This window comes from Salmo salar, chromosome 02 (genome assembly GCF_965601325.2).
Source record: "Salmo salar chromosome 02, fSalSal1, whole genome shotgun sequence".
NCBI classification, from domain to species: Eukaryota; Metazoa; Chordata; class Actinopteri; order Salmoniformes; family Salmonidae; genus Salmo; species Salmo salar.
In genome coordinates, this window is record NC_138292.1 from 38085772 (window position 1) to 38099537 (window position 13766).

General features: G+C 41.6%; 1 protein-coding gene across 2 annotated transcripts; it reads left to right on the forward strand.

Moving 5' to 3' along the window:
- The first annotated feature begins 1292 nt into the window (after nt 1–1292).
- On the forward strand, nt 1293–10791 carry LOC106582140 (septin-7). 2 transcript variants are annotated; one of them, XM_014164915.3, is made up of 13 exons: nt 1293–1437; nt 3467–3573; nt 5380–5480; nt 5650–5784; nt 6517–6634; nt 6897–6989; nt 7427–7523; nt 7637–7688; nt 7841–7969; nt 8834–8854; nt 9469–9604; nt 9919–10061; nt 10427–10791. In XM_014164915.3, the coding sequence occupies exons 1-13, from the start codon at nt 1308–1310 to the stop codon at nt 10464–10466; spliced, it is 1302 nt and encodes a 433-aa protein (XP_014020390.2). In that variant the 5' UTR covers nt 1293–1307; the 3' UTR covers nt 10467–10791. The 2 variants fall into 2 exon arrangements, with proteins under 2 accessions (XP_014020390.2, XP_082818787.1); XM_082962661.1 differs by lacking the exon at nt 8834–8854.
- Nucleotides 10792–13766: the final 2975 nt, after the last annotated feature.

The following is a 13766-nucleotide window of genomic DNA, read 5'->3' on the forward strand; positions in this document are numbered from 1 at the left end:
GTGTGGCGATAACGTCATGTTCACCACCTAACGTTAGCCAGCTGGCTTGCTAGCCTACGATTCAGAAAATGCTAACGCCAAGTCCTTACCCTTAAATTATTGTCCCAGTATTCATGAAGCAAGCCATTGTTTATTGTTAATGGTTAGCTAGCAAAACAATAATGTCAAGCAATGTATTTACTTCCAGCTATTTCAAACACTTGATTTCCCCATGAGTTCGGCACTGAAAAATAGATTGAAGTGTGACACCCTATAGTGTCGAAAACAGCAAACCAGTTTATGTTCTGATAATCTGAGGGAAGGGGACAGATGAGGATCAACACTCGCTCAAGCAACACAGTTAGATTCTCAGACCTTGGATAGATCTAAGAACAAGTCAAGTGTGAAGATGGGGTATCTTTGGGTGTCTGCCTTTTGAAATTGGTTTGGGGTAGGACCAAGTGAAAGTGAGTCAGGTTTTTATTAAAGAAGGCCTATTAAATTGTGATGAAGATACACATTTTTCTCATGCAGTCATGAGTGTACACCTCTCACCACTTCCTTCAGTTGACCCGCAAACTGAAACGGAAACCACACTAGCTAACATAATCGTGAAGAAGGATTTGTTACATTTTCCATGTAAAGCAGTGGATGCTGTGGGAGGACGGGCTCATTGTGATTGCTGGAATGGAATATATGGAACAGTATCAAACACATGGAAACAAGTTTGACACCGTTTCTTTTATTCTATCCATTACAATGAGCCCGTCCTCCTATAGCTCCTCCCACCAGCCTCCACTGGTGTACAGATAGTGATCTCACTCATATGATGCATTGAACGTTTCTTGCATGGACATAAAGAAGACATACAATTTGAACGATAATTTCGCACAGACATAGGCTTTCAGTTGAAAACATTTGAACAACAGTCCAAGGCTAAGGGCATCAACCGAGATTGGACGCCGTTATACCCCATGGTGAAGCCAACAACAGTGAATAACATTATCATGCTATCCAACTCTGTGATGTTATGCTTGCTAGCCTAAGCACATGTTATTTATCCCCAGGTTTTCCAGTTTGTGAAATTGATTCTGTTAACAGAATTCTTTGTTAGGGTTATTGCTGATATTGACTGTTGTGTGTGTTCTCTCCTCTGGCTCTTACCTCACGTTGGACCACATCGCATGATTATTTCCATAAAACAGCTGTAAGTATGGATGGATTAGTCAGTTAAGCAGGCAAATAAACATTGGCCTATCAGAATTACTTTCTCCTCATTTTAAAGTAACCGAGGCCTGTTACATAACATTGCAAAAGCTGTGGTGGTGATGTTGTGCTCGTATGTTACTTTCCAGCAACAAAAGAATCTGGAGGGGTATGTGGGCTTTGCTAGCCTTCCCAATCAAGTGTACAGAAAATCAGTGAAGAGAGGCTTTGAATTCACCCTGATGGTTGTGGGTAAGAAAATGCTATTCATATATTGAGGTCATAGTTCAACCGAGTCATGTTTTCAGTCATTTCAGTTTGCACAATACAGTTGACCAGGTAAGGCTGTATATGGTAAGTTAAATTTGTAGACAGGAATGTGTGTGTGACCACAGTTATGTGCAAGCAAAGTGCGTGTGTGCGGTTAGCCTCCTCTCAGTCAACCTCTCTCATTTGACTTTTTTTCACATCCGCCTAGCTATTAAAATAGCATTGATTTATTAAAAATTGCGCAGTATTATCAAAAATACAAGAGTGCCGTTGAAGTACTTGGATGCGGTCGTTGAACTCGGCCAGGACCTTCATTTGCTAATCAGTCACTGTTTGGAGGGAAAATGTTTCTTTGGGTCAAACCATTTCCTGTGGTCGGCATAGCAGAATTTCTCCCTCACTGCTAAGAATAGTTCATCTCGCATTTCATCTCAACAGCAGCCTCTTTCTGAGCCAGTCATGGGTTTGTCATTGATCAATTTAAAAAAGTTAGAAGACAAGTGTTGCCTATCTAAACATGCCTGCCTTGCCAGGCACTCGCATGCAACAGGGTTCATCTTAAACAAGTCACCATGATTTACCCTGCTGTATAAAATTTCCTTTAAAGGCAGTGTGTTGGATGGTGCCCAAGTTGGCTGTTGGGGCCCAAAAATGCCTTGAAGATTTCGCCAGCCTGATTGCTGCAATAAAAATAATATGATTTTTAAAGTCCTATTTCTGTGAATGCAAACGCATCACAAACAATGCACACTTTGCATATGTGAAGCAGGCTAGTTTATATCAACACCTCAGTGTTTTCCAGGTAACAGAACAGGTTTGCGTGCTGCGCTCCGCGAGGCATAGTGTGCTGTGCCAGTCACTGCTGATAATGCCAGCCCTTTCTCACACTACCAGTGACATGGGCTCATAGCTCCTCAAGACTGGGTAGAGGAGCTGGCTCTGCCTACTGCTGAGGCAGTGTGTTTATAACAGTGTACAAGACTGATATTGCTGAATTAGCAAACAGTCAAACTATCAACCACTTAATTTTTTGCTCAAGATTCTGTATTAAATGTACAAAAATGTATACAAAACCCACAGCAAAAAATGAAATGGTTGATAGTTTCACTGTTTGCTAATTCAGCAATATCAGTCTTGTACACTGTTATAAACACACTGCCTCAGCAGTAGGCAGAGCCAGCTTCTCTACCCAGTCTTGAGGAGCTATGAGCCCATGTCACTGGTAGTGTGAGAAAGGGCTGGCATTATCAGCAGTGACTGGCACAGCACACTATGCCTCGCTGAGCGCCACACGCCAACCTGTTCTGTTACCTGGAAAACACTGGTGTTGATATAAACTAGCCGTTCATACTCATAGGAGTTTGAAGATGGGCATTGAAATGCACGTTGTCACGTGCAATCACTCAACACAGAAATGGTAGCTCTCAACTCCCAATACTGTAGCCTGTAAACAGCAGCTCGATCGAGGTCAGTGCCAGTGGTCATTTCCACTGCATTAATGATTCCATTCACCAGGAGCATGGAGACCAGGCACACAATGGCTAGCCACGCTGGAGAAACGGGACCACACAGCCGGCATGATACGGCATTCTCTAGCCACGTTCAGACTAGGCGCTGTTGTCCTAGCCCTTTACACAATCATTCAGATGGATGGTCGTCTTGGACAAATGTCAATGGCCCTCAAAGACGTGACCTTTGATGGGATTTATTGGCTGGGCTTTATTCGATGCTTCTACAGTACCATTGGATGCCTCTAAAGTTGCATGAATGGCTATCACACAGTGGGATGTACCTGCTTTCAACATGTATGGTTAGCTGTTTATGTCAGTGTTCCCTTATCTTTAAATGTTGTGTTCTTGCTGGTATAGCTACGTGTTATACTGTGCACACTAGGCTTGTATGTTGATTTGAGTTGCATTGATTCCCTCATTTAAAATGACACTGACCCTAATGTAGCAACACTGTCATTAGGCTTTATGATCAAAAATGAATAGATTCTTTTTTTTCCTAGGTGAATCGGGATTGGGCAAGTCCACGTTGATCAACTCGCTGTTCCTAACAGATTTGTACTCGTCAGAATACCCTGGGCCTTCGCACAGAGTCAAAAAGACTGTACAGGTAGTTTAAGACTTCTGCTTAACAGTCCTGTATTCTGTACTCTTGTTGAATATCCTTCCACTGATGACCATGTTAGTTTGCCTCAGTGTTGATACCTTGGCATTTGAAACATATTCTGCGATATAGAGCAGACTAAAGTATTCATACCCCTTGACTTATTCCACATTTTGTGTTGCAGCCTGAATTCAAAATGGATGAAAGCAAAAACAATTCTCACACATCTACACACAATCCCCCATGATGACATTTATTTAACATTTTTGCAAATGTATTGAAAATGAAATGCATGTTCATAAGTTATCACACCCCTGAGTCTCAGTCGATACTTTGTAGAAGCACATTTGGCAGCGATTACAGCTGTGAGTCTTTCTGGGTAAGTCTCCAAGAGCTTTCCATACCTGGATGGTGCAACATTTGCCTTTTTTTTATAATTTTAAAAGTTTTTTTTCAAGCTCTGTCAAATTGGTTGCTGATCATTACTAGACAACCATTTTCAGGTCTGGCCATAGATTTTCAAGTAGATTTAACTCGGCCACTCGGGAACATTCACTGTCTTCTTGGTAAGCAACTCCAGTGTAGATTTGGCCTTGTTTTAGGTTACTGTTCTGCTGAAAGTTACCCATAACATGATGCAGCTACAAGTATGCTTAAAAATATGGAGAGTGGAATTCAGTAATGTATTGGATTTGCCCCAAACATAACACTTTGTATTCAGGACAAAAAGTTAATTGCTTTGCCACATTTTTTTGCAGTTTTACTTTAGTGCCTTGTTGCAAACAGGATGCATGTTTTTGAATATTTGTATTCTGTATGTGCTTCCTCTGTCATTTAGGTTAGTGTTGTGGAGTAACTACAATGTTGTTGATCCATCCTCCGTTTTCTCCGATCACAGCCATTTTAAATGCTATAACTGTTTTAAAGTCACCTCTCCGGCAACTGAGTTAGGAAGGACGCCTGTATCATTTTAGTGACTGGGTGTCATGATACAACATCCAAAGTGTAATTAACAACTTCACCATGCTCAAAGGGCTATTGAATGGCTGCTTTTTTCGTCTTCTACCCATCTACCAATAGGGGCCCTTTGCGAGGCATTGGAAAACATCCCTGGTCTTTGTGGTTGAATCTGTGTTTGAAATTCACTGCACGATTCAAGACGTTTCAGCTTTTCGTTTATTTAAATTAGTTTGTAAAAACAATTCCAACAACATTATTCCACTTCGACATTATGGGGTATTGTGTGTAGGCTTGTGACCAAAAAAATCTCAAAATAATTCATTTTAAATTCAGGCTGTAACACAACAAAATGCGGAAAATGGCAAGGGGCGTGAATACTTTCTGAAGGCACTGTATGTCATTTAGGTCTCCAAAACCCAACGTTATCTCCACACAGATGCTCATCTGTTTTTCTGGTTCCTCTGCATAGTTAGGTAATGACACAGTGTTAGACTGCATGTTGATACATGCAGCGAGAGTCACCCACTGTCCTCAATGTGTGCTACACAATTGGGGACAAGTTGTCTTCCTGAGAGGTTGTTTTGGTCCTCTTCTTTCCCTTCATTGGGATTGGCAATATGCTAATTTCTTCTGTGTTGTTGCAAACACTCTCTTGTGGAGACGGGCGTTTTGCTGAACGCAATGGGTCCTGCATTGTTAAACAACCAGAGCTGTAGTGAGTGCTTAATATTCTTACGACAGTTCTTAGGAAAGTTGTATTGTTCACTATCTCACTGTCATACACCAAATATGAACAGTAACCGTATGCGTTTAGACAACTATTGAATGCTAATATAATTCTGTATTTCCCAGGTGGAACAATCCAAAGTGTTAGTAAAGGAAGGTGGTGTCCAGCTCCTGCTCACAATAGTCGACACCCCAGGATTCGGCGACGCTGTGGACAATAGCAACTGGTACCCAAAGTTTGACAACTCCATTTTGGCTCCAATAAATGCATTGATCTTGACCTATTTGACAGCCATTTCAGCTCATAGCTTGCGAACAGGTTTCCAGGAAATGGTGACCATTTTGGCTCAATGTGTGTGGATTTGTTTCCTCCCTGTGGCTGTGTGTTCCACGCAGCTGGCAGCCGGTCATCGACCACATAGACAGCAAGTTTGAGGATTTCCTCAACTGTGAGTCGCGGGTGAACAGACGATTGATGCCCGACAGCAGAGTGCAGTGCTGCCTCTACTTCATCGCCCCCTCGGGACACGGGTGAGTCTGGGTGGGAGGGAGAGAGGTCGGACAGTGTGAATGAGGGGTGGGGGGGGGGGGGGCTTCTTAATATTTACTAAGATTTCACAAGTGTAAAGTAAACTACCCCACATTAGAAATTCCAATCATTTTTTTGCTACTGCCTCTTCTAGGCTTTTTTCTCTCTCTTTAGGGTTGTTTTGCAGTATACATACATAGTTGTGTTTCATATGGCTGATAGTGCTAAAGGGCATCGGCTCTCTCAGAGAAGGCTGTGGCTGTGGGGTAAACGGGGTGTGTGCATGCGTTCACTGTTCATACTCTGTTCTATGGGACATTGTCCTTACAATCTCCCAGTCAGTGTTGAGACAGGCTCTTAGAATGAGCAGCTTATGCTGGCCTCACACACACTGACCCCTCACACGCACACACTCCTCACAGCACCGGCTGATATAGCTCACTTACACTCGAGTGCCTTGCACAGTGACACTGCTAATGAGAAACAGCTGGGGAAAGTGTTCTGGGGACACAGACAATAGTTATTTGTGTTGTCATCGTTGATTAAATTGCTTGTTTGTTTACACTACTAGAGCTCCATTGTGTTAAAAAAAAAACCGTTTTATTAGTTAATAGGTTTAAGGAAAGAAATGTGATCTTCGTGGTTTGCTATGAAAATACTGGACTGAATCTGTCCATCAGTACCCCTACCCCACCATTATGGTATTAATGTTATTATGCCATGTCTCCCTCCAGACTGAAGCCTCTGGATATTGAGTTTATGAAACGGTTGCATGAGAAGGTGAACGTCATCCCACTGATCGCAAAAGCAGACACTCTCACCCCAGAGGAGTGCCAACGGTTCAAGAAGCAGGTCAGTGGGCTCTGTCTGGGGGCTGGGCATCAAGGGTCTACACAGACCAAGACTTGATTGTTGCAGATAGAAAGACTGTTTGGGCAGAATGGGCCGTTTCCTATTCCACATACTGCTCCGACGATGCCTTGGGAATTTCCTCAGGGTAGTACATTCATACAGTCTGAATGGAGTTGATACCACATGATAAAGAACTGTCCCACATGTCTTTTGGATTGTCATTGGGGTCCTTGTTAATGAAACACACTGAACCTTCCCTCAGATCATGCGGGAAATCTTGGAGCACAAAATCCAGATCTACGAGTTCCCAGAGACGGACGATGAGGAGGAGAACAAACTGGTGAAGAAGATCAAGGTATGACACAAATGTACTGCGAGTAGTTTTAAACACCATGCATGCACCAACGAACTTAGCCATTTAAACTGTGAGGCACTTAGCTACATCACTCCCGCCTGGATATTGTGATCGAAAATCGAATTCCCCGCTTATTGTGCGAGGACGTGCAAATTACCAGTCACCGCACTATTACCACGTACAACACAACAACAAAAAGAGTGCTGGACATTTTAACCAATAATTCACTTTTACAGCATAAAATGGTTCAATCAAGCAGCACGTCTAACTTTTTTCCAAATTTGTCAAAGTCATCACAAATTGCCACGCAAAATATCTGAATTGCTGCAGCAAAACCAAATATTTTGGCCCACAACTAGCCATCACAAAATTCTGGAAGTGCTGTTGCATATACACAGACACTCGTCTCACACGTCTTTGTGTTATTTTGCTTGCAGGACCGTCTGCCCCTGGCCGTGGTGGGTAGTAACACCATCATCGAGGTGAATGGGAAGAGGACCAGAGGACGACAGTATCCATGGGGAGTGGCAGAAGGTACCAGGAATGATGGGAGATGTAGTTTGATCAGAGAAGGAAAATCTGTAAGAGTGGTAAGAGGCTCCTTCTGGAGAGCGGTTTGAATATGTATTGATTGTCTTTCCTTGCAGTTGAGAACGGAGACCACTGTGATTTCACCATCCTACGAGACATGCTCATCAGGTACAGACTCAAAACATGAAGTTACAACAATTGATAGAAAATGGGGAAATGACAATGCATTTTTTTTTGTAACGTTGTTAACCACATTGACCATAGCCTCAACTTGCTAGGTTTCTAAGACTTGTTTTGTCTGTCTTTCTGTGTGCGTACAGAACCCATATGCAGGACCTGAAGGACGTGACCAATAACGTCCACTATGAGAACTACCGCAGCAGGAAGCTGGCGGCCGTCACCTACAACGGACAGGACAACAACAGGGTCAAGGGTCAACAGTCGACCAAGTGAGTCCAACAGCTACCAACAGTTCTCTATTAGACATAGCCTAACTCTCTTTGTCAATGATCAAAGGCATATTTTAACCTGACACACAATCTACTGGACATCTGAGACTTTTGAAATGTTTTATGATATTGATGTGATATTTAGGCTGTATATAAATGGATTTTATTGTCGTAGTGTTCTTGGAGGTATTTTTTTCCCAATATAGGTCCATCATTCCAAAGGCAGGTATTACAGCTTAAGGGGATACTTTGGGATTTTGGCAATGAGGGCCTTTATCTACTTCCTCGGAGTCAGATGAACTCTGGGATACCAAGTCTACAGACTTCCAGTCATTGCGCTAAGGCTAGTTAGCAATTGCGCTTACGGTAGTTAGTATTGCGCTAGATAGCAACTTCCTTCATACTGGACACAGAGAGAGACATAAAAATGGCATCCACAAGTTCATCTGACTCTGGGGAAGTAGAAAAGGGCATAATTGCCAAAATCCATAACTATCCCTTTAAATTCCACACTGTTGCTCTCTCACACCTAAGACCCTGTTATGTACACCAACCACGCTCAGCATCTTAGCTCTTTACTGAGAGACACCCTCACACACTGCGGTTCCTAACGCACAGCTACGCACCAAACACATGCTACTAATGTAAGGCTACTACTGCACAATACTACTACTACTACACACCGTTTCAGGCCTCTTAAAGTAGTTTTTGTGAACTTTTCCTTGTTTACCGTGAGAAAGTAGATGTTTCGTTCTTAGTCCATGTTTTTTGTTAGTGCGGTCAGTCCGTTTTATTATTTTCCGTTGTCGTAGTGCATGATTTCATCACAGCATGCTAAGTGTGTGTGTGTTTCTGTTTTTTTAGACATGACACAGGTGAAGGCATGTAAGTGGTCAATTTATGTTTCCTTAGATCATTTTGTTTTTTAATATACCCTTTCCCTCCCCTGTTCGTGTTCCTTTGTCTGGGTTCTCTTTTCCCAGTTCAGTTTTCTCTCCTTTCTTCCCCCTTATGTCGGACAATGTCTCAAGGAACCCTGTAGATGCCAACATTGAGAAATCAACTGGGAATTGATAAATTTGCAAATACTTCAAATGTAATTAGCGTAGTTGGACTGGTGGCTTCTTCTCACTTTCAATTGCGTTTACTAACATTTAGCTAAGCTAACATCCCAAAGCACCACTATATCACTACAGTTACTCACTAGCCTATGCTAACAGCTTAGCTAACTCAGCTCCGTGATTGCTTGGTGCTGGTCTTTGAGTCCCCTGCTCCAGAGCAAATTGGGTTTCTTCCTCCCTCTGCTTTTCCACACTTCAGTCACCACATTGTTGGGTCCTACCGTTCCTTTCATGCATAGATCCTTGTATGTACCAATTCCCTGCAGGAAAATGGGGGTGGCATTACTGTGCGGATTGTTCCAGTGTGATGGAGGAGGTTGGTGCACTGTAGGACTGGTCTGACTGTTTGCGTGCGTGTGTGTGTGTGTGACCCTGCAGGAGCCCCCTGGCTCAGATGGAGGAGGAGCGGAGGGAGCACGTGGCCAAGATGAAGAAGATGGAGATGGAAATGGAACAGGTGTTTGAGATGAAGGTCAAGGAGAAGATCCAGAAGCTGAAAGATTCTGAGGCTGAGGTAACATCAGTCACATTGCCTTACTACACTACTGACCTCTACCGTATGGTTTGACTTCTTACTTCCTGATGCATAAACACTGTCACTTTTTGGTGGGTGTAGATGTGCTGAAAGTCTTAGTGAGTGGGGTGTTTTTAATGATGTGTGTGTAACTTCACTGCTCCTCTCTGATGTGTTACATTTCCAAATGCACACATATTTAACCAGGATAGTCCTCTTAGCAACAATTGTCACTTTTTTCAGTGAGTCATACAGTTGTGATTTTTTTTCCCCCATGCCTTTTCAAATAAAAAAAACCAATGTCTCTTCTGCAGCTCTCGAGGCGTCATGAGCAGATGAAGAAGAATCTGGAGGCCCAGCACAAGGAGCTGGAGGAGAAGAGACGCCAGTTTGAGGATGACCGGGCCAACTGGGAGACCAATCAGCGCCTGGAGCAACAGAGACTGGATGCCTCCAGGTAACACTGTCTGTCACACACCTGAACTGTAGCGGTGACTTTGGTTGTTTACTAAAGTAGCTCTATTTATTGTTTGTTAGATCGAGAACTAAACTGGTCCCACTGTAGAGCATGGCGCTTGCAACGCAAGGGTTGTGGGTTCGATTCCCACGGGGGGCCAGTATTTTAAAAATGTAATAAATTGTATGCACTCTACTGTAAGTCGCTCTGGATTAGAGCGTCTGCAAAATGACTAAAATGTAAATGTAACAACGGTCTGTGTAGAACGTAATACCAGCGTGTCCCACTAGATGTCACTATAATAATCTCAACCACTGTTTGTAAATGTGTCATTTTATTACCTTCTAAACTATTCTCCTCTACAGGACTCTGGAAAAGAACAAAAAGAAGGGGAAGATATTTTAGAGACAGTCTGCAGAAACACCAAGTTGTACTTGTTGCCAACGTTGCCAGCTCGGACATCCGTGTGTGGCACCAAACCAACACCAAAGCTCTTGTACAGCCCAGCTGGGTCTGCATGTACTGTCACAATGACCGGAAGAGAGCTGCCTGTGGACTTCTCCAAGGAATGTGTTTACCTTAACGAAACTTACTGTCTTAGACAGGCCAAACCCATATATAACTGAATACTGCCCCCCCCCTTCCCCCCAAGGTTGCATTGTCTATTTAACAACTGATGTCTACCGTTTAATGCAGAGCAACAAAAATAATGAACTGTTGTACAATCATGTTTCAGTGGTTTTATTTGTTTACATGCACAAAAGATCTTCCATGATGTGGAAAAGGCATTTACAAAATCCTTTTTGTTTAGTAAAGTGTAACAGATAAACCTCATACTGAACAGCTCCCCATGCAATGTAGCCTAACATGAAACAACTGTCTCGTTCTCTCAACAGGAGTAACGGGAAATCTAGAGGCTAAAATGCACCTTGGGCTTTTTTTTATGGCTAAAGCTTTTTCCAAAATGTAACGCTTTCTTCTGTTTTTAGCAAATTTCACTAGCCTTGGACCACCATTAACTTCATAAATGTTATATTTCAGTTAGTTTATTTTTATATATACCGAGCCAGCTAAAGTAATGTTTTTTTTTTTTGTATGGAGAATTCTTCTGAAGCTTTGACCAGTTTCTGGAGAGGATTGACTGTTTAAAATACATTCAGTAGTCGTACAAAGAGCAAAAAATAAATAAATGAAAGGAATATTTGTTACTCCACATGTCATCAGATTATGTGGGGAAAGGAAAGTCAACACCATATTTTGCTTTGGCTATGTACTCATCTGTATTTTTTTTATTTGTATTGTACAAAGTCACTTAATAAACATGTGATAGACTTGCAATGCAATGAATTCTGATAAGAGATGCATGTTGATACTGCATTACTACGTTCGGAATACCTATTATGTAGGCCTACTGAAATGTAAAGTTAAATTGTGATACTTATTTTGCTCTGTAGTTTAGTATTAATATGCTTTGCACTGTATCTCCACCTTTATTCAGTGTTTTTCAGTTTAGTGGTTTTACTTTTGATATAAGTATTCTGACACATTACATGCACAATATGAATGTTTTCAGAGCACTAACAGGTTATTCGCCTGAATAGTTTTGACATTTCACACCACAGTAATATGCATAATCCTTAATTTTCTAAAGCAATTTTTGCAAGTACTGTTAATTTGCCGACGCAAGATGTTCTCTCAATTTTACACTTGACTGAAACAATCATGCAAACACATTTTCAGTGCATTCTGGTACACACTTGATTCTTTCAATTCGAAGTTGTATGTAGCTGCTTTAGATCCATTAGAAGGAACCTGCAGGAATAACAGTAATCAACAGTATGTCCTGAGAGAGAAAAAAACTCAGAATGAGTCATACATACACTAAATGCTGGTATTTTACCTTGTTCCTCTGAGCTCCTTTTACCCATCAGTCCAACAAAAGACTCAAATTTCTGCCCTGGAAAAGAGGTGAGAGTAGGGCTATTTCAGACAGAAGAAAGTATATCTCCCACAGTGATCCCATTTTGACATTACACAGCAGAGTCTCTTGTAGGAATTGTATATGGCATGAGAACAGTTCCACCTTAGTGGTTTTCATACCTATTATATGTAATTCTATCATTTAATATGATCTATGTGCCTTGTATCCCATTGATATCTTGATACAAGTAGCCTCTTTAATGCGATTGAAAATAGTCATTGCCAACAATGTCTAATGCATGCAACACTTACTTCTTCTTGTTACCTGGGATTTTGCTGCAAAGAGTGGAAGGGACAAAGCAAAAATACAGATGAGCTTTTATAGAATATATGTCCTTTAATATATTGAATTATAACTAGTAAGTAGTTAGCATACCAGAGCCTCTTTTCCCCATAAGACCAAAGAATTTGCGTGACTCAGGTTTTCGAGTCATTCTTTTCAGGATTTCTTTATATTGCTCAGATTGTGGCCATTTGCTCTGAATAAATAAAATACACAATTTAGCTTATTCATTTGAATGTAGCCTAGGCTAATCATGAGATGCTTATTATGAAGCCTATCACTGCCCGTGGCTACTTCCTAAATAGTCCACATTTCCAAATGTCCGGGACAGTGCTGAAACATTTTTTTATCTTTATATCGACAATGTAGGCTATATTATATATATAGCTATAGGCTATATTTCAAACATATTTTTGCCAATTTGAGAGAAGTGTCCTACCGTTTCATTGTCTTCTCTCCAACTGTCATCAAAATAGATTTTTTGGCTGAGGACAGTTGCCAAAACGAGGGAAAATACCATAATGAGTAGAATTATCTTCATTTTTTTAGCAGGTGTGCTGTGCGTAAAGTTGTTCCTCTTCATGCGTTTATTTTTATTTGATGAGAGTAACTTCACTGATAAAAACAGACTAATGGCCTGAATAAATACCGAATTCCTATAATATCAATAGTTTTAAAGATGCAGCCTGCTGGAATACCCCATGGAGCAAATTTTAACAGAGAGAAGTGCGTCTATCCATTGGCGTGACATTACAATCGTCGCACCTGTGCGCGCCGGCGTTTTTATGCAGAGACAGAGCTGAAGTGGATGTCAATGTCAAGCAGTTTTGTTGTAACATAATTAGGTCATATTATGAGTCAGTAGGTTTGTCTGTGTTTTATTTCTGAAGGGGTAAACCACTGTTGCTTCTGTTCAACAGAGGCCTATAATCCAAATGTCTGGAACAAGGCTAGCCTACTTTTGCCAATGTGCTGGGCTCACAATCAATCAATTCCATCCAGAAGTACAACATATACAAGTGACGTCAAAACGTCATATTTAATACATGGCAGCCTATTTATAGCGCTTTTTAAGGACCCAAGGCCGCTTTATATAGTATAACAGGAAACACAAGAAAAGTTAAACAACAAGTAGGGAGTAGGGCTCAATAAAAAGAAAGAGTGTGATGTGTCAGAGTGAGCGAGAAAGCAGGTGTGTGTGTGTGTGTGTGTGTGTGAGAGAGAGAGAGAGAGAGAGAGAGAGAGAGAGAGAGAGAGAGAGAGAGAGAGAGAGAGAGAGCGTGTACAGTGAAATCATTGAAACAAGCATAAGCACTCATACAGTAATAATCCTTGCGTCTGTAAGACTTTTTAGCATTTATGGGCCACCGTACAAGTGCACGCGCCCACTTCATACATCCCTTGGAATAAACAAGGAAGTAGTCGTTCCTTTACCATCAGTC

Excerpts from the sequence above, each read along its gene's own strand:
- LOC106582140 (XM_014164915.3), top strand. The coding sequence starts at position 1,308 with ATGTTGTGCTCGTATGTTACTTTCCAGCAACAAAAGAATCTGGAGGGG. Across the intron at positions 7,689-7,840 it reads CTACGAGACATGCTCATCAG|AACCCATATGCAGGACCTGA; the intron begins GTACAGACTCAA and ends GTGTGCGTACAG. Across the intron at positions 9,605-9,918 it reads TGAAAGATTCTGAGGCTGAG|CTCTCGAGGCGTCATGAGCA; the intron begins GTAACATCAGTC and ends TCTCTTCTGCAG.